At 44.0% G+C, this 20867-nt stretch overlaps 1 protein-coding gene across 1 annotated transcript in view; it reads left to right on the forward strand.

Annotated features, from left to right (window-relative positions):
• Nucleotides 1-20867, forward strand: part of LOC121188360 (bifunctional heparan sulfate N-deacetylase/N-sulfotransferase 1-like) — a 41389-nt gene that overhangs the window by 8678 nt on the left and 11844 nt on the right. Inside the window, exon 2 of the mRNA XM_041048083.1 lies at nt 18920-19944. Coding sequence (XP_040904017.1) covers nt 19399-19944 — 546 coding nt within the window. The 5' untranslated portion in view covers nt 18920-19398. The remainder of the gene's footprint in view (nt 1-18919; nt 19945-20867) is intronic.

The following is a 20867-nucleotide window of genomic DNA, read 5'->3' on the forward strand; positions in this document are numbered from 1 at the left end:
ATTTCTCATCTGTTTTTTTTTTTTTTTTCCCCTTGTGTTACATATTTTTGAACTTGCTGCTCAAGCTATCAGTAAATGATCTGCTGAAGTTCTTGAAGCAAAACATCTCAATTAGCTGAGCATTTGTTGTGTTTTTGTTTGTTTCTTTGAGTCTTAAACTCTCTACTTTGTCTTCTGCAATAAATTGCCATATTTTTTCACTCATGTGGTGTAGCTGCTTGCCAGACTGTTGTACTTCTTTCATCCACATCTGAATCACAGCCTCTAGCTTGACTCATGTGATTGACAGGCCTGGTTAGCATGGGGGTGTGAGATGCTAGTAAGCATGTTGTTTACCCTGCCTGCCTGACAGTCCTCTATGAGCCTACAGATGTTTCCAGAAAGCTGTAAATATCTGCTGTGTGCTCTAATGTCAGTTGACAGCATATTCGATTGTAAGGATATCTCTCTCTTCCTGTCCGTGTCTATTCTTTGCTGAGCGAAGAAGAGTTTTCCCAGCCAGGGAACATTTAGGTGGTCAGGTTTAAATGAAAACATCACGCAACGCAAGGATCCAGCAACAACAATCTTTGAAGGCTGATCCAGATATTTTTGTCAACATCACAGGACATGACAAGACAAGACTTTATGTTGTCACTGTGGCATCTTCTCCCTGTCTCTGAACTATTTGGTGCTTTAAGAAACAAACTTTATATCACGTCTGCCATTTTCTTAGAGACCCAGTTAGTATTTTATTTTAGAGAATATACATTATAGCTGTAATTAGAGTGTACATCATTAGATTTTCTCATTAACATCTTGATGAAAACAGACTCTTACGTTTCTCTAGTGATGTAGTAGGAGTGTAATTCAAGTCTGCAATGATATGGTTGTGCCGAACAATTAATTTCATTTTTGACTAATTTGATCATTATTTTCCCAATTAATCGATTCATTATAATCAATTATTAAATGTCACAAAATAGTCAAAAATGTCTTTGATATGGTTCAAAACCCCAAGGTGATATTTTAACTGGCGTAGAGTCCAACATCAGTTCAACATCCCCAAACTGTCGAATTTCCTATTGTATGAGTAAAAGCTTTACAATTAAGAAGCAGGAACCAGCAAATGTTTGGCAGTTTTGCTTGAAAAATAACTTGAAATGAGTTGTTGCTTTTGTCAGCTGTTATCAACTAATCGTTTAAGTTGTATAATACGCTGCATGTAACATATACTTAATGATGTAAACAAAATGGCATCAGCAAATATGAACAGGTCAGACTGAGTTTCTGTCTAGTGCAGGTTATGTCTCGTTAATGAATGAGTTATTGCAGGTTCCACTTGAGCGTTTGAGTTTTAATGATGAAGCTGCTACTCTGTGGTTTACATTTAAATGACAAATTGTGCCTTTAAATTAATGACATCATTAGTGCCACTGGTCATACTCTGTAATATATCATGTTGATTATGGTGGAACATTATGCAGCTAAAGTTCCTCTGTTTTGTAGATTTTCATTTCTAAGCCTCATATGTAATTTTGAAGATTACCCTGCCAATATCCCATGAAATGACAAATATTCAGTGTTCTCTCCTAGAAATGTGTTCTTGGCATAAACGAGCTGTTTATTAAACAGCATGAGGACCATGGGGAATTGTGGGTTTTTCTTAGTTTGTGTTTCAGAGCACTGTTGTGTTCCCCCGCAAAAAAAAAAAAAGAAAATTTCCAGTAGTTGTTGACTGATTTCTTGTAACAGAAGAAAAGGCAGTCTCGCCCAAAGGTCACAGAAGTTCACTTGCTCACCAAGGATGCACTGGGTGGTGGCTTGGCTGATGAGAACTAATGGGAAGCCCCAAGATTGACTAAAAGAATGACAAATCATGGCCAGAAAATGCAACAGTTTAAAGTGCAGAGCATCTGGAAACAATTTGAAACAATGGATTGTCTTCAGCAGGCTCCACACAAGACTGTATGGATGCCTCCCTCCCCTGACTTCCTTGGGTTTCGGCCCCCGGATACAACTTTGGGAGAACTTGGATGACATAGGAAGGATTGACTTGGTATTCTTCAGTTTTTATTCTCCTTACAACTCATCACTGAAACTTAGTTGAAAACATTTGGTGTGTCTTGAAGCTGAGTGAGACAGGTTTACTGAGAATTTCATAGACCACCACCCCTGAACCTGACCGGGTAAAATCATATCCTCATTCCATTCATGTCAACTGTGTGTAGCTTTCGCCCAATGGTGTTGGATTTTTTTTTCAGACCGACTAATTTAATCACTTAGGTACAGGGTAAAGGTCTAACCCTGATCTGAAAGATTCATATACCCCGACAGAGGTTATCAGAATTTAACAAAATGAAATTAAAAATATGCATTAATAAAGTTAAATACAGCATAGATGAGTTATTAGCACCAAGGACACCTCAACTTGCTCCTTTTCTTTTAATAATTTTTAGTCATCTTGAAACTCAAATCAAAAGACAAGCCAAGTTGGGAAAAAAACAGGAGTCTGTCTTCAGTTCAATGTGGCCTTTGAGCTTCTTTTATAACCTCTACTTCCAACAATAAACCTGGCCATATTGTATTATCTAGGACAAGTTCTAACCGCATCCCATGGCGACAGTCTAGGTTGCTAAGTACACCTGCTCAGCGCCTCACCAACCTGCAGATACAGCGGCCTGTCTGTCGTCAAGTTCTCTTTTGTGTGCCCCAGTGAAGCCGGGGAGATGTGACAACATGCCTCACATTTCACTCTTCACCTAATTGTGTTGATGTGGAGGCTGATATTAGTGTTGTGGTGGTTAATCTTCCCAGGGAGAGGAAATGGCGGAGTCATCAAGGGATACGACACAGCTAATTAGGCTTGTGTATGCTTCCATGTGTGAGGGGAGAGGTGGGTGGGGTGAGGCGAGATGGAGCGAGAAGTAGTGCAAAAAGAAAAAAGGGAAAAAAGCTTTTTTCTCCTTTGAAAGTTTTTTTTTTTGCTATTGATTGAATGGATGAATGGGTTCTGAAAGTTCCTTCAAAAACCTGCCTTGAATATGTGGCATATTTGAATGTTGCACCACTTAATGACAGCATCTACTTTCTGACAAGGGACAACTGGGGGAAACCTCAGCATTCATTACTGCCTGACATTTTACCCACTCCACAAATCACCATCTCGGAGAGTCTGAAATTAAAGTCATTTGAAGTTGCACACATTTCAAATGGCCTACTGGTACAATAATGCTGTTTTTGACTTCATCCTCCCCAGAGGAAAGCTGTTAGTAGGTTTGACTGATTAGGGCCCGAAGCCGCTGGCTCTCAATTAGACTGAAGACAAAGCTTCAGCCCGTGCTGCTAGAAAATCAGAAGTAATGAATTAGTGATAAAGGTTTTAAAGACAACACCATTAGAGGGGCTGTCGGGAGGAGGTGGACTGCTTTTTCCTTTCAATTTGCAGAGTAGGTGATTTGAAGTCTGGAGGAATACAAGTGAAATGCTTTGGATTATTTTTTCATTTACTCCTCGGCTTCGTTCTCTCTCCCTCTGGCTACCGGTGACAGAAATATGAACCCCATCTCCGCCGCGCTGTCCTCATGTGACCTGGAAGTCATCTCTTATGAGGAGTGGTCAACTGTTCTGCCGCTCAGGGTCTCGAGCCGCGCTGGAGCTCGTAATGCATTTTGACTTCATTGCTCAGGGGTGGGGGATCAAATAATATATTAAGATTATGTTGCGAGCTGTCACACGCCACTTGGGTTGAGAAGTACTATGCCAGCAAAAAATTTTGCAGAGTCATACTCTGGTAAGTTTTTTTTTTCCTTTTCTTTTCTTTCAAAGTCTTCCTCGGGCCTTTTTGATTTTGTGTTGGATTGTGACCCGTTGCCAAAGATATCCACACAACTCATCCCCCGTATTGATTGCCATTAGTGCACACAGTGCCCATATTCGTCTGGCTCATAGTGTCACTGTTGGCCACGTTGCCCGCCACCCAGCCTGTCTGTGTCCATCTCTGTTAGTGGAGGAAGCTCAGTCCTGTCACCTGAGAGATAAACTGTGTGGTGGAAACTGAGGAATGCAGGGCAGATACAGATCCTCCGTTGGTTCAGCTGTTGTGCCCTGCACAGACAGGGTGGGCACAGCATGTCTCCGTCTCCGTTATTGGAGGAGTTACAAGGCTGGGTGAGACATTTACTGTTTACAAGGAGCTTTTTATGTCTCTTTAAATCTCAGTGTAGAGTCATGGTGGTCCTTTAGCAGGGGGAATTTTATCTAAATTTGTATTCATTCATTTGCATTTCTTATTGGTAAATAAACACCCAATTTCAACCTCTAGAATTTGTTGTATAGTCTATAAAAAAGGGGAAAAAAATATGGACTTCCCCTGAACATCTCATGTTTAACCTCTTTATTTTTTCAAAGTCATGATTTGGTGGTTATGGTTTTGTGTTGAGTTGATGGCTTGTCTGAGGTCAGCCCACTTGCTGCTAACGGCAGGGTGCCAAGTTGTTTTTTTGTTTTTTTTTCGCCACTGCTTCCAGCTCTAGACTTGGTTGTTTTCTGACCAAAAACTAATTAACAAAATTGTTTTTTGCCCACACCCATAAGACATAATCAGGCAGGGATGAGCTCCTAGGAATCACAATAAACTTCATTCTGTACATACGCAAACTAAATGTGATCTCAGTGTTTAAAATAAGCAGAATGAATTACAGGAATGAATTCTGCAGAAGTTTAAAGACAGTATTATCCTGTTCCCTGTTTCTCACCTTTTTATAGAGAAAGAGAAGGTTAAACCTCTGGTAATGAGTAAAACATTTGCCTTTACTGCTCTCACATTTCAACCACAATGGATATAAGTACAGTACATCCTGTTTCTAGCTGTTGAGCCCCCCCAGTCTCTGAGGTCACTTACTCTTATCAAATGACGTGATGCTAGGGAGCCTGTTGCGTCAGTTCAAGCTAACATCTCTTTGACCTGGGAGTGATTTTCTCAACAGCCACTGCACTCTCCCTAACCTGCCTCCATTGTTTGAGGATAACACCCCATCCTTTGTTGAGAGGAGAAGAGGTGACAGTGAGCAAAGTGATGGGACGTTACAACTTCCTGTCACTGTGTGAGAGAGATCTGTCTGTGACAGCTGGATAATGAACATCATGCTGTCTCTTGCTCGCCCCCCCCTCGCTCTCTCTGTCAGCCATCACTTCACCTTTCCGCAGCCTCGCCCATTCACTTGATACAACGGTGACATCACCCTTGCATAATGGCATCCAGCCTTCCTTCCCGTCCCCCTTTTGCTCTCATCAGCTGCTCGCTCTAATTAGATGAGGGTGATTTCAATAAAGTTACTGTCGTCCTCACTCCATTAGTTATATTAACGCTCGGATTCCTGCCCCAGAGTCGTCGATCTATCCTCTGCCTTTCACTGGGGGGTGGGGTGGGGTGGTGGTGGTGGTGGTGGGGGGGGGGGAGCAATCCTCTTCTTTTCATGGATCTGTGTAACCTAGATACTGAGGCCCAGCAGGGGAGGCCAATCAATTAATGAACAAAGGAGCCCGCTCACTGAGCAACGGCGCGAGTCTGGGACTATAAACAGGGCGCTCCCAAAACATGGTCGCTGTCAGTTCAGTGCCCATCTGATGGATGTTGTTTTGCTTTGTTGTTTTGCACGTGCGGTGAGTGTGTGTCTGCGAGTCCTATTTCAGAAAAGTGGAAAGCCAGTGGATACGGCTTGTCACCTGTTTGAACACACTACCAGCCAATACTCGGATGCCTCTTATTGACAGTGAGGAGTCATGGAAAAGGATGGATTTGGACATGTTTTTTTTTTTTTCTTTTTTTGTCAGGAAAGCACAAAACGCCTTCTGTCACTATTATGTTTGATCATATTTGAGATGTAAGTAAATGGACTGTGGCATTTTCTGCCTCTGTGCTGTGAAAAGGTCTGAAATAAAACATTTTAGATACTCTTTAAAACCTCTGCTGCCCTCAGACAGAACGTGGAGGTGAACCAACATATTAGGTATGTAGTCAAAGGTTAAACGTCCATATTTAGTGGTTCTGATCAGTCTCCCCTGGCAACAGGCAGGTTTGGATGGACAGCCCTCTGCATCTGTCCACCTGTGCTCGCTCACTGTCTTTCACCACTTTCTCATCCTTCCCTTTTCTCAATACCTCTTTTCATCCCACTGAGTCACCCCCTTTTTTTCCCTAACTTCCCTCAGGTCCACCCCTCATTCTCTCCTTTTTTTTTTCTCTCCAGCCTCCCGGTCTCTCTGTCATCCCTTTTTTCTTAATCCGGCTTTTCGTCCCCAGCGTTCCCCTCCCTGGAGTTTCCAGCTCTCTCCCTGTGTGTGAGATCAGGGAGCAGGCTGTTGTAACAAGCTGTTGAATAATGTAAGCACAGGGCTATAGGCCAGAGTTTCAGTTAACCCTTTGATCTCTGATCACACAGTGGGTGAGGCGGACACATCATAAATGACAGCTCGACAGCAGGGGAAAGCGGCTCCGAGGCCTTTTGCCTTTTTGCTTCCGTCTTCTTCGAAACCTTACCTAAAGGCTAAAGTTCCCCCATCCGGTTTCATTGTCACGGCCTTTGTCAGCAGGAGCACAGCGAGCGTCCCTAGCCTTTGTTATTCTAACATTGATGTATAATTAAAGGGTTAGAAAAGGCGATGGTGAATAATTGATACTGGAGCAAAGATGTCATGGCATCCTGAACCTTACCGTACTCAGTATTTTTACTTGGAGCGCAGATAAAAGATTTACCAGTTTGCTTTCTTTCTGGTCGTCTAGTTCAGTCTGCGCTGATTCATTGTGGCACCGTGCTCTGCTCTGACTGAGGAGCCATTCTCATGATTTCATTCAGACTTACTTCACCTTTGTGTATACTTTTAAGTGTCAAAACAGAAGGCCACAGGCCCGCAGAATGGTCATATTAATTCCTCAGCAGCAGTCAAGTTGTACGTGTGTTACCAATTTGTTACCAATTAAGTGACTGAGTCACGCATTTCCAGTCTCAAAAAAAAGCGTAGCCAGCACAAAGGTCTCATTAACCCTTTGTGATCAATATAGACTCCCTTTTACTTGAGTGCTTCTAGTTAGCTTTAGAGCCTCATATCCTGAGGCTAGGGTGTATTGATCCGCTGGACTGATTGGAAGTTTCCCTTCAGGAAGTGAAGGATCGCAGTGGGACTGGGGATGTTTTGGCAAGAGAGGAGAAAGAGCGGGTCTTCTTAGGTGGATCAGCTTACTGCTTCCTACCCCCCACTTCTGTCACCACACCTGTTATGGCCAGCGGGAGGGGAAAAGCACACCACCAATCTGCGTGAGGAAGTGTGTGTGCAAATTGATTGTGTGTGTGTGTGTGTGTGTGTGTGTGTGTGTGAGAGAGAGAGAGAGAGAGAGAGAGAGTTGAAACGACTGTTTGTGTGCCCAGGAGAGCAAATGGCTGAGAGGCGTATCAAATGAGAAATGTGTTACATAGGGTTTATGGTGACGGCGTGTGCCTGAACCGCACTGACTCTGGCAGCTGCCGGCCTGTTATGGATGGGTGGCAGGAAACAGATTTTAGATTTTACATGGCCAACGCACTACGTGACAGTCTGCTTTTTAGATTGGGTGTTTGGACCCGTAACCTCACAGAGCCACATGGACACAGCAACACACATGATCACGCATACATATACACACCACTAAAAAGTCAGGCAGTGTCTGTCTGTGTGTGTCTGTGTGTGTGTGTGCAAAGTGTGTGTGTACACGATGCTGCAGAGTGGCATTTAATCCATAACTCTGACAGGCCTTCCTTGAACTGACAGGGAAAAGCATAGCTCTCTTCTCACATAAATACACATACACCTCTTTCCCTCTCCCTCGCTCACTCTCTTCTCTCTCTCTCTCTCTCTCTCTCTCTCTCTCTCTCTCTCTCTCTCTCTCTCTCTCTCTCTCTAATGCTCTCTCTTTCTTTTCATTTCTCCCTTTCTCCCTCTCTGCTGTCCCTCTCTCTCCTGATCTCCCCTCTCCAAAAAAAAAAAAAAAAAAAAACTGTTTTGATTTCAGTGTTGTGTTCCAGGACGTACACCATGCATGCAGCCCTGTGGAGGCTTGACCCTGTGCACAGTCTTCAGCTACCCCCTTCTGTAAAGTGATATCTGTGTGTGTGTGTGTGTGTGTGTGTGTGTGGTGTCACGGTAGGATACACAGCAGCTGTAGCGGCGGCAGTGAAGAGGGGAAATGGGAAGAGCCAGCACAGTAGACAGAGCCCAGATAGACCTGTCAGCTCCGTGACACCCACACATGCCTCACCCTCTGGTCCAGGATGAGAGCAGAGGAGGGGAAAGCAGCTTGGCTGGGGGACAGGTAGAGAGCTTCGGCGAGGGGTGAAATAGACAAAGTCTCGAGAAGGGGCAGAGTTAAGAATAAAGCTGTGGAAGGGATAACATTGAGCTGTGGCAGAGCCGTGTTTATTTTTGGGGAACATGAGCAGACTTAAGGGAGAGGAGATGGGAGAGCTGGCTGGTACAATGCCTAAAAAAAAAAAGTATTCATCCTCCTTTGAGTTTTTTTTTTCTTTTACTTTTTTGAAACACAATGGATATAATTAAGCCTTTTTTTCATGCTAATCAACAGATAAAGACTCCTTTTGTGTTAAAGTGCTAACTACTCTCTGCAAATTAATCTAAAGACAAATATGAGACAAAAAAATCTCTCGCTCTAGTAGCTCTGGTCTGGCAGCAATTACAGGCTTATGTCTGTGGGGACAGGTCTGTATCGGTGCACATAGACCTATTATAAAACTGCACAGGCTCTGTCAGGTTTCATGAACTGCAAGTTTAAAGTCCTGCAGCTAATTCACTGTTGTGGTTAGGCCATTCCTATGTAGCTTTTGGCCTTTCTTTGGGCTTGGTGTCTTACTTAATAATAAATGTTCTCCCAAGCCACAGTTTTCTGTCAAACTTCAGCAGCTCTGCTATTTTTCTTTGGCTTACACCGAACACAGCATTTAGTGTTATGGCCCCCCAAAAAAAAAAAAAATCTAGATTTGGGTCTCATCACACTCAAAAATCTACTTCAGCTTTGTTTCAGATTCTCCCACATGCATTCTGACAAACACTAGCCGAGATGTCATGTCAGTTTTTTTTAACAGTGGCTTTCTCTTTGCCAGTCGGCTGTAAAACTGTGACTGGTGAATCACCCAGGCAACAGTTGTTGAACACACTGTCTTCCCATCTCTCAGCCATGAAACCTTGTGGAGCCTTCAGAGCTGCCACAGGCCTTCACGCTAGTGTCCTTCAGTGAGGAGATGGTCAGTTTTCGAGGACAGCCTTTTCTTGGCAGGTACACAGCTGTGATAACACAGATGCAGTCCTTATTGACAGACCCTGCTGGACTACAAAGGATAATTTAGTGTCTTTTTCCCGTGTATTTTAGTTTAGAAAGTTCATTTGTGTTCGTAATGAATTTTTTTGGCAGGGAATTACAGGCTGTTGTATCATGGGTATATTTAAGTTCAATTGCTTAGCATCAGTTTTCACACCATAAAAACACGCACTTGCCTACCCACATTATTTTACAACGTCTGACAGCCTGCTTCACTGGCGTGTGTTATCTGAATACTTTATATATATTAATATTTATTTATTGATCAATTTGCATTTTTTTGTTCTTCATTTTTTTTAGTTTAACGAATGTCATAACTCAGAAAAAGTAACAGTCCAAGTTTGGGGGGGGGGTTGAATACTGCCACGTTGGAAAGCTGGGGAGTACAGTGGAGCTCGACTGTGGTTGTGTTTTAAAAACCGCGACTGAAGCAGAAAGTATGAGGGAGAAGAGAAAAGCTGGAAGTGATCCTTCAGAGCCTTCAAAAAAAACACACAGGATTTGTAATAGGATTCATGACTGGGGCTACAATTGCGAGTGTAATTATTGTTATTGCAATAAGACAATCACGTGGCTGGGTATTTCTCTGCAGTTGAAGTTTTCACACATTTAGTGCCTGCAATTACCGCGATGGGGGCGTGTGTCAAACGTGTAGTGTTTGTTTATGTAAAACATACTGTATACGGCCCTCAAGACAAATTTCCACTTCTGTCCATTTATCTGTTGTTCTTGATTGTGCTTTGAAAGAAAGCTGCTGCTGATGATGGTGATGAGCGCGTTTTCATGCAGGAGGAAAAATCCTATCTGTTTGATCTCGCAGGCAAAAATATGGGCAGCAAAACAGAATCTCATCTCTTGTGTCAGCTATTCTTCCGCACCGTGATATTCCCATGGGAACGCATTTCTGCTGTGCGAATCACAGTCGGATCAGTGCGGGCCGTTTCTTATCTGGGCATGAAAGAAGGGAAGATGGAGGAGGGAGGTGTAAAAGGGAGGTGAGGGGGGGAGAGAGAGAGAGAGGAGAGGAGAGGAGAGGCGAGGCAGGACTCCCCTGGGAATGACAATACCTGAAATTCATTGCTCATTATCATTTCATGAGCAGGAATTGTACTTATCCCTATTACAGCCGAGGATACATCCTCTGCTCGGCTGTTTTCCCTCAGTCTCTGCGAGATTGATCGAGTAGATTAGACAGTTATATTGTTTATATGTGTGCCACAGCCCATGTTACAGCATGCCTGGGGATTTCATTATTAGTTTGATCGTTTTCTTTTATTCATCCGCGGTCATCCTGCACGTTGTTGTTGTTGTTTGATAGCATCTCTGGTTCACGTCGGGTCAGCAAATCTGTTATTGCCGTTCCACTGCAGGTGTAAAAGTCTTAATAAAACTGTTGTGCTTTAGTCAGAGTTTCAGTGGAGCTCTGGATGGGTTTTCTCCACTGAATAGGCAGTTGATTTGATCGGCAGACCCTGCAGCATGAAACCGCACTGACAAAGTGCTGTTATCTCTACTTGCCTCTTCCACTCAGAACCCCCCCCCCCCCCCCTTACTCCCACGCCCACTCACACATTCACACACACACACACACACACACACACACACACACACACACAGACACACACAGACGTCCCTTATCCACGAGGAGTTTGACTTTCATCTCTGAGTGATGTCTATTGTCTGTATAAGGGGAGACCCATTACGAATCCTTAGTCCCAGTGGAGACATTGTGCTGCCCGCCATGCTCCCTTGTCCTTCAGCATCGTCCTGAGATGACGGTAGATAAACAATGGGAACAAACAGTCACTCCCAGCAGCATTGATCTGGCTCCCTCGCCCCTCCCTGCTCGCACCAACAACACCACATTGATTCCACCTACACTCAATTTATATGAAAGCCCCCCCTTGCCCCACCTCCCTTTTCCAGCAGGACTGACAAAAATGATAAATGACCAACCCCTTCCTCCCTCTGCCACCACCTCCCTGTGCCTTGCGTTGGCTGTCCGAGGCACTACAAGCCTATTTCTCCCCTCAGAAATCCAAATAGAGTGAGCCCCCCCCCCCCCCCCCCCCCCCCTCCCCTTTCCCAGAAATGTACGTTTTTATTTTTCGCAGAAGGAGGAAGAGGGTGTGTGTGTGCGTGTGTGGGTGTGGGAGGGGTAATTCATTGCTTCAGGTCCTTCCTATAATTCCCACACATAAACATGTCACTTGCGTAATTTCAACCCTGCAGGACATCCATATGCATGATGTCAAACCATCAGAAAAGACGAATGAAGGAAATTATTATGTATTTCCGTGGCACACGCCGTAGGATCTCCTCTCCTGCGGCTGCTGGCTAATAGTCTGCGGTGTCACTCAAAGATGAAATCATATGCAGAGCCTTCAAAGTGAGGTCAATTACTTCTCTTTGTCGTTGGCTTAATCAGTCCATTCTCTCGTTATGTATCTGATTAATCTGTCCACCGCGTAATCACATGAATTAGATTGCAGTTAAGTTGGACATGACACTTTGGCTCTTTGGATCTGTTGTCATGTGTGAACAATAACAGTTTGATTGTACGTCTTAATGGAGTCTTCAGCTCACTGCAGTGTTTTCTAAACGTTTCTTGTCTTTTGTCTGTGCCGTCCTCAACTCCCTCTCAACTGCTAATAAAGGTCTGCAGTATACAAATGATGTCTTGAATGTTCTCAGCTGTTTTTCTTTTTTTTTTATTGTACAGATCCAGTGTCCCCCATGCCTGTAAATGGGGCACAGTGTGAGTGCCTATAAATAGATATACTGTGGTAGCGAGCTGCCGGTGGTTATCAGCAGGAGGGGGTGTTTGTGTGTGTGTGTGTGTGTGTGTGTGTGTGTGTGTGTGCGGTTCTTTTTATGTGCTGCATAGAGGTGGCCGAGGCTATTGGTGAAGGTACTGGTTCCACACTCGCCACTCTTCCCCACAGCCCAGGGGAGTGATACCGTTGAGGGAAGTCTCCATTTCACATCTTAGCTCCACCGTTCCCTAATGACCCTTCCTTGCTTAGTCTCCACTCCGCCACATTTTTCCCATGGCTCCCACAGCTCATCCACACTGCTTTCCCCACTGTGAGGTAATCCATTTTACACTCCCTGCCGCTCTCAGATCCCCCTGTCCCTATAGCTCCTGCTTGAGAGCCCAGATCTGAAGAGGACGGGAGGTTTGGGAGCCTACCTAAGATGAAAAAGACTCAGAGAGTGCCATGTATATTTTATTCTCTTCCCTCCGTGTTTTTATTCATCTTGGTCCTAATCGTCCCCACATAATATGAATGTGTAATCATGCCATTATGCCTGTGCCTGCTCAGGTTATCCTCATTGAGGATGATATCTGTGTTGATGGGATCTGACATGATCCCTCTAATGGAAGTCTAAGGGTGGAATCCTTGCTGTGTCTGGTGCATAATATACTGTACAGTAGTGGTACAGAGATGCCCCAGTTCTTTCTAATTGTCATTGAACACACTTTTGTTGTCTTCCCATTCTTTTCATAATTGCTCTTAGGAAGAGATTGCGCTCCCTTGCCTGGATTTGAAGACGAGTCTCTGCCTCTTTGTCCCATTACTGTGTCAGCGAATAACATTGCAATCATTTCAATTATGACAGCACTGGGATCGAGGTCTTCAAGTAGGGCCTTGAGATGTAATTGGAGGAGCATGGGCGAATTGAGGAAAGGCATTTTTCTTCTGTGAAATTGCCTCAGTCTTGGGGACAGTAAATTGAGGTGCTGAAAAATGATGTGATAATTCAGCCGCATGGTTTGGTAGGGGAAATGGTCTGAAAGTCACTTTCTAGAGAATTAGAAGGCAAAACTACATTTCACTCCCGAGTCCTCTGTCCTTCACGCAGTGGCATGAAATGAATTGATGAGACAGAGGGAGAGGGAAGTGCCGGTGTAAATGTTTGCAGCTAAAATGAAGCTGCCTGCTTGCGCATTCAGATTGGCTGAAGGGTGGGAGGCGGAAGCTGGAGTGCTGATACGCCGCCGCATTCCACGCTATTTCACGGCCTGAGCCTTTAATCGCAGCAGCCACAATGGACACATGAAATGGAATTCAAATTTCAGATTGATTGATTCTTTATTGATGAATGCCAGGGCTGGCTTAAGAAAAAAAAAAAAAAAAGCTTTGAGAAGAAGTCAAGTCCTTTCTCCTCTCATGTGCTTGTTTGTTGTTTTTAGATGTGCTTCAAAATCTGAAAATTCTTTTTTTTTTTTTTTCTTTTGGCATTTAATCTCTCGCAAGAAAGGGTGGGAGACTGAATGCAAAATGCAGATATTTGGTTTAGCTTTGCTTCTTACATTTCAGGCCAACTCACCCAGAATTCAGAACTTTTCCCAGTTTGTGTCATCAATTTTCACAAAATTCATGTAAAAACTTCTTTTGCAACATCCTGTGGCCCAAAACCAAACACTTTTTTTTTTTTTTTTGCAGTTATGAATTTTTGAAATTTTTGTGCTTTGAGCTAAATTTCATCATTTTTTTTAGACGTCTCATCAATCACTTATTTTTCACTGAAGTTTGTACTGAACATCCAAGAAACCTTAAGGAAAATTTGTAACATCTATTCATATAAATCGTTGTTGCTGAATGTTTTACAGTAAGAAAATTAATAAAAAGAAATCTTTTTTTTTTGCCTTTATATTTTTTTCCCTGAAACTTTTTAATGCTAATATTCTGTAGATATGTATAAAAAGCTAAAGATGTTATAGTACTCCATCATTTACTCTTTTTTTTTTTCTTAATATATATATTTGTAGTATGTTGACAATCTCTGTGTGATACCTACTGAGTCTATTCTTCCACTGGGTTCAGGAAATTTGCAAATTACAGCTTGTAATGGTTTGTTGCATACTACAAGAGCTCATCTTGTTCCGTGTGTGGACAAATTTCCTTAGCAGAAATGTATAGAATAGACACACACACACACACACACACACATATTGAGCTAAGGAATATATATATATAGATATATGACTAGGTGAGTAGAATTCCAACTTGTAGCTGTTGACAGTGGTCACTTGACAGGCCTCTAAATGAGCAACATATGCACCATCAAAACAAGACCATGAGTTCAGATACGTAGCATTCGACCCCTCTGTTATAATAATTTTCAATCATCGCCTTCTTCACTCTATTGTGTCTCGTTTCTTAATCCCCTCAAGGCATCTCAAGGCACAGTAACAGAGCTGGCATAAGCACATTTGGTACTGTTTGCAGTGTCGAGATTAACAGGATTACAGATTAGGGATTACGCTGGCGTCATTCTTACCCATTTAACCTTGACCCATGTCCCGCTGAAACAGTTCAAACGGTCAGCCCAAACTTGTTTTCGTATTTGTAAGACCTGAGTTGTTTGCACAAAAGCTCAGTAATGTTTGCTCAGGAATAAACACAAACAAAATGTCTTTGTGCTTTGTAGTGAGGTAATTTTTGTTTGTAGATCTTCTAATGAGTCTCTCGGGTCTGTGTCCGCTGTGATCGAGCCACTTTGCTGCGCACGCATCAATACGCAGACAAAGACAGAAAAGTGACAACAACAGTAGCCTTTTGATGAGAGTCCTATGGATTACTGCCCTCCCTCTATTTCCTTCTGCAGTTTCCATGCCTCTGAACACAACGTAACTAGCGTTTCCATGGAGAACGTGCAGTTGCCAGGGCCTGTGGTGATTGAACACAGAGGGTCGTCGTTTATTTCTGTCAGTCAGCGGCGAGGGGACGGATCGAGGAGAGGGGCAGCAGGGGGAGAAGGGGGCAGCGCTGGGTCCTGAGGGGCTCAGAGGGTCCGGCTCTTCTTTTAAAAGTTTGTTTGTCGAAGGGATCACCTACAGCTAGTCAGACTCTGGTCGACAGTGTTAATGTACTGACTCTCCTCACAAGCCGTGGGACACTTAGCCTTATTCACACTTGTGAATAACACAGAAGTGTAACCACAGTGTCGGGGAGGGAGGGGAAAGAGGGGACGGGACGTGCGAGGCTACATATGGCCAACCTTAGCGCTGTTTATCCAGGGAGTTGTTACAGCTGAGGACCAGGCTCCGTCCTCCTGTTCCTCATCGTCTCTCATTAATCTAGCAGTATGGTCCTGGCCTGCTTCCCATGATGTAGAGCGCGCAGGTTTGAGTGACCACCCACCCTGTCTGGGGTGGTCACTCATTAGTCTGTCCTCTCCGCCGTCACCTGCTAATGTTTATGCCGCCACTTCATTCTGTCACCATCATTCAGCTGCTATAAAATAATGAGGGAAATATTTTAATTGATGTTTTCAGAGCCTTAAGATTGATGATCGCCCTCGGGGGGTGAATTTCTCGCTCGTTTCTCCCACCAATCTGTTTTCTTTTTTTTTTTTTTCAAGGTTTTGTAGTTGATCATCTAGTACTTTCGTCTGCTTTTGTCTCCCTTTCCACTTACATTTTCGAATCTCTCCTTATTTTGCTTTGCTTTTGTTCTTTTTCCTCTTATTGGTCTATCTTTCGCCTCCATTTAGGGAGACTTTTAGTCCATGTGTGCAATTATAGAGCTCATATTCAGTCTGAGCTCTTTCCATCATTGAGAATGAAAAGGTTGGCTATCAGATACACATTAGTCTCCATCTGCCTCTCCTTTATGCATGAGTGAAGACACTGACTCTCTTCGGCAGACTGAAACACTCAGGTCTCTACGCACCTTTTGGCTGCTCTTTACCTTACGGATATGACTGCTGGCTATACCTCTCATCAGCCTCTGCTGACATGAAATATTCATGTTCTCTTTTCTTCCTCCTATGCATGTTTTGCATCTATTATTTTGGAGGACGGAGACGTTTGCGGTTGCGTCTTGGCTTCTTCTAAGGTATACATGGCACACGAAGTAGAAGACACATTAGGTGAGATGGGCGTGCAGACATTTGAGATCCATTAGCCATTATTCTGTTCAGTCTGCGCTATATCCTCATCTCCATTATAGTCTAATGTATTGTACTCTCTATTTAGCCGACCTGATCTCGCCGCTTCACACTTGAGGCCTCGAGCTTTCCCTTTATGTGTGTCAGCTCCTCTCTCACTTGGGCCATCACCCACTTTCTCTCCCTCTCCCCCTCCTTCTCCCTCTCCCTTCCTTTCTTCAGTTGTTGCTCTCTGTCTCACAGACTGAAGGTCAGCGTTGGGAGGCAGTCATCACTGCTGCGAACTGGGCAAGATGGGAGCTTTTCTGTGTCCATGCTCTGCTTGGGTCGTGCCACTAGTTAATCTGCTGCCATGTCAGCGGAGTCACTTATTGTCCTTCTGCAGATGTTGGCCAGAGATAACATCATTAAGAGGAAATTACTTTAGAATTTTAAAGGGTGGAGCTTAGTGATACATGTTTGAAATCCTTATTACATTGTTAAGTTATATACCTACATCGGTATGATAAGGAAATATGCAGAATCACATGTCAATGTTGTTCAGAATGAGTTTTATGTTACTTGCTTATAGTTCTAAACTTCAACAAAAGAAAGATGATACGTGACGTGTTGACAAGGAGCAGTGTAAACTTCGTGTTTTTTTTAATCAACTAGAAACAAATCTACAATCTCCATCTCTCCATCAGTTTCGGGGAAACGGAAAAACGTTGAACACCCCTGGACTAAACTACTTATTAGATATTCAATAAAACAGCCAACAGATTAGTCAATAATGAAAATAATCAATATTTCCAGCCCTAAATTCTGCTGAAAGTCAACAGATCATAATATTGAGTTATTGCCTGAGTCTTACCTCATCTTTCATCAAGTTTTGATTTTTGATTTTTTTTCAAGTGGCCCTTTTCCCAAAATACTTATAAAAAAGAATAAAAGCAAAACAAAATGTTTGGGCCTCGGTGTGTAATGGTAAAAGTTGTCTCCCCTGTCTTCTTTTCTGCTTCACTGTTTCAAGCAGCAGTCACTTCCTGTGGCTAATCATACTTTGATATGCCGTGGCACGCACCCTGGCTCCCTCAGAAATGAACAAACAAGGTACCGGGGGGGGATCTTCAAGCGACCAGTGCTGTTGGTTTTTGTCTGCTCCGCCGCGATACATTCTCTGAACGCCCACTGTTTTTTTTCACGGCCTCTCTTTACATTAGACTCTGCCTCCCTGTGAAGAGGAGACTTGGACACGACTCAGAGAAAAAGAAGTGTGATTTTTCCTTCCACTGCTCTCGCAGGGAGATTTAAGGCATCCTGTTAAGCTTAGCTGGAAGGCCCAGAGGGGACAGAGATACTCGCCAGAATGCTGACCTTGATTACATTAAAGGGACAGCATGTGAGCTTGATATTACTTTTTTTTAAATGTTTTTTTCCACCCAGGTACAACTGTGTGTACATGAGCGATAACTTCATTGATCAAAGGGTTATCTTTATGGAATTATGTTAGAAATAACGTATGGCATGATCTGAAATTTATCTCCTATCAGGCTGCGGAAAATCAATAATATATCGATTGTAATGCTGTCAGATGGATGATAGTTGTCCATGGGATTCACTGTGCTGAGCATCGTATGGCCACTCGTGTATTTTTAATGTTACTCGCCTTTAATTAAACCTTGGTTTATAGTGTTGCTAATAAACCCTTTCATGGCATTATCAAATCCATTTTATGTCGGATTTGTGTCTGATGAGTCTTGATGGGTTTGGTGGTCGCTGTTTAATGTCTTTTGGGTTGAAGAGTTTGCGACTCTACCATCATGTGGTATCTAGGGTTTTATAAAGGGATGTGTGTATTTGTGTGTGCGAGTGTGCGTGCACACCTTGATAGCTCTCCAGCTTAATGGACAAAGCGTTTCCATGCAAAGGTAATGATGGTCTGTCTCATTTTCTCTTCCAAGCCTCTAAATGGAGAAATGATGTTTTTTGCAAGTGACGAGCTCGCATCGTTCTCATGCTGCATCTTGTACTTTTCACACTTGGCTTGATGGAGACTGACTATAGGTCTGCGGAGGGTTTGGGAGTGTATATTGAGTGTGATAAGGGGTTTTCTCCCAGAGTAAAGGATCCTGGTGTTGCCAGGTCTGTCTGTCACTGTCATCCACTCCTCTGCTCTTGGATCATTTCCCTCCCATCAGCTTGTTTTTCTCCCGCACTCCATTTTGGTCTCGATACTGTGAGGATTTGAGGGAAATAGAAGGCGAGTGTCCCCGCGGGTGATGGCTTCACTTGTATGCAGTCGCACAGTCCTACTGGACTGAATCGGGAATTGGCTCGCCCTGAGGCTTTGTTGTCACTCACATTCTGCCTATTGATTGTGTGGAGGCTGCGTGAGCGGGTGATTTTTTTTTTTTTTTTTTTTAACTGTGTGTGTGTTTATGTTTGTGCACACAGGGGTTAGGTGTGTGTGTGTGTGTAGGGGGGAAATTGGCAGCTTTTACTTTGTGTAGGTGAATGCAAGGACTACTGTGGAGTGAACTTTGGAGTGTTGGCACTGGCAGTGTACACACATCTCCCACACACTGCTAAACCCACACAACAAAAGAATGCGATATGTTGTTTGTTCTATAGGAGCTGATGCTGTGTTTTTGGATTTTAACATTATTTTCTTCTGTCTCGCTGTTTTTCTAGGTCAGGAGATTCAATTCCGAGGGAATGGTGCTGCTGAGATGACCTGTGTGACCTCGCTTTCCTCAAGAGATCATTCTCCAATCAAAAGAGTGGAGCGAAATCCAGTTGGTACATGGTTGGCAGGTTCACATGATGGACAGGTGATGGAGTCTTCCATCATCTTTCTCCACCAGTGACTTTGTGCCTGCCAGCCCTCCCTCTGAAGCATCAGTGTGTACCAGTGGTCCAAGGCCCCCTATTTCTCTGCCATGGTGACATAAGCAGCGCTGCAATATGAGGGAGAGCCAACGTGAGACCGTCTCATTTCTTTCTCCAGTAGCTGCTGCAGCTGCTACTTTGACACCATTTGTATTTAGCTTCTTAACAAGACTGACTTTGTTGTGAACAATCCCTGCTCGCTGTTTTCTACCCACACCGAGAGAGACTGCCCCCAAGGCGTGTTGCTGGGCCGGTGGGGCGGAGCGGTGTGGCGTGAGACGATGCTGGGATGCGTGACACGCCTCCGTCGGCTGGTCCGTCTCCTCCCCCTGCAGACCTCCCTCCTCCTCCTCTTCCTCTTCTGCACCGTCAGCGTCTTCATCTCTGCCTACTTCCTCTATGGCGTCAAGCGGGAGCTGGAGCCATCGGGAGGGGGCGTGTCCGGAGCCGAGGGCGCGTCCGCCGACTCCGATGACCCGAGGGTCACTCCGTCCCGGTTGCTACCTCTGCGGAGCGTCTCAGGGGGCCCTGGGGTGGATCCCAATGGGGCCAGGACAGATCCTGTGGTTCTGGTGTTTGTGGAAAGCCAGTATTCTCAACTGGGTCAGGAGATTGTGGCCATTTTGGAGTCCGGTCGGTTCAGGTACCAGACTGAGATCTCTCCTGGTAAAGGGGACATGCCCACACTGACAGACAAAGAGCGAGGGCGTTTCACACTGGTGATTTATGAGAACATTCTCAAGTATGTTAACTTGGACGCCTGGAACCGAGAGCTGCTGGACAAATACTGTGTGGAATATGGAGTGGGCATCATTGGCTTCTTCAAGGTTAGGACAACAGCACACTCCCTCTGCCTCCCTCCCTCCTTTCCCTCCTCTCACTCACACCTTCTGCCCTGTCCATCTGGCTGCACCGTCTCTAAGGAGATGGGATTCACAGGGTTGGAAAGACCTGCCTGGTTCAATATCACTCAGTCCCAATGTACTGTTTCTCTTATGTTCTGTCTCTTTCTCTTGTTGTGCTTTATTCTACAATCTGGCCTCCTTCACTCTTCCTGCCCAGTGTCTTGTTTCTCTTTCATTTTGTTTTCTCTCCTTTGTTTGATTTTCTCTGGATATTCAGTCCACTCTACTTCTTTCACCTCCTATATCTCTCCCTCTCTCTCTCTCTCCCAGTAATCCTTAGCTGAGCCTGTTTGCCCAAGGCTAGTTTTCAGGTCTTATGGTTTTAATCACCATCTCTGAGCCATGGAAAGAATATAGAAAGAGATGTGGAAGCACGGATGGTGGTGCAGAGATGTTAGGCAGTGTAGGTGAAGGTCAGGAAAGCCTGGTGGGATTTATCATCTATTGGGAGAGGAGGAAGAAGAGCGAGGGTGTGCATCCCAATAACACGGACACACAGCAGCACTCTGCTATCTGAACCAAACTGTTTGCAGTAGAGCTGGACTGAGATACACTTAAGTTACCAGTTTATTAGGGACATCTAGCTAAAACTAATCCTACTTTCTGGTTTGGTTGAAACTGTTTTAGAGGGGTGTTGATTCACCTGTGTGTTAAGTTTGTAAAGGTGGGGTAAAGGTATGTCATAAAAGTCAGTAAAGTAAAGGCAGTCTAAATAACAAACGCCTGTCACCTGGCATAAACATCACTTTTACATACTGTAGAATTCTTTGTCTATAAATGACTTTTAACAAAAGGAACATGTATTTGCTCATGCATAGCACATATAACATATAGAACATGGAATA

Source organism: Toxotes jaculatrix, chromosome 10 (assembly GCF_017976425.1).
Source record: "Toxotes jaculatrix isolate fToxJac2 chromosome 10, fToxJac2.pri, whole genome shotgun sequence".
NCBI classification, from domain to species: domain Eukaryota; kingdom Metazoa; phylum Chordata; class Actinopteri; family Toxotidae; genus Toxotes; species Toxotes jaculatrix.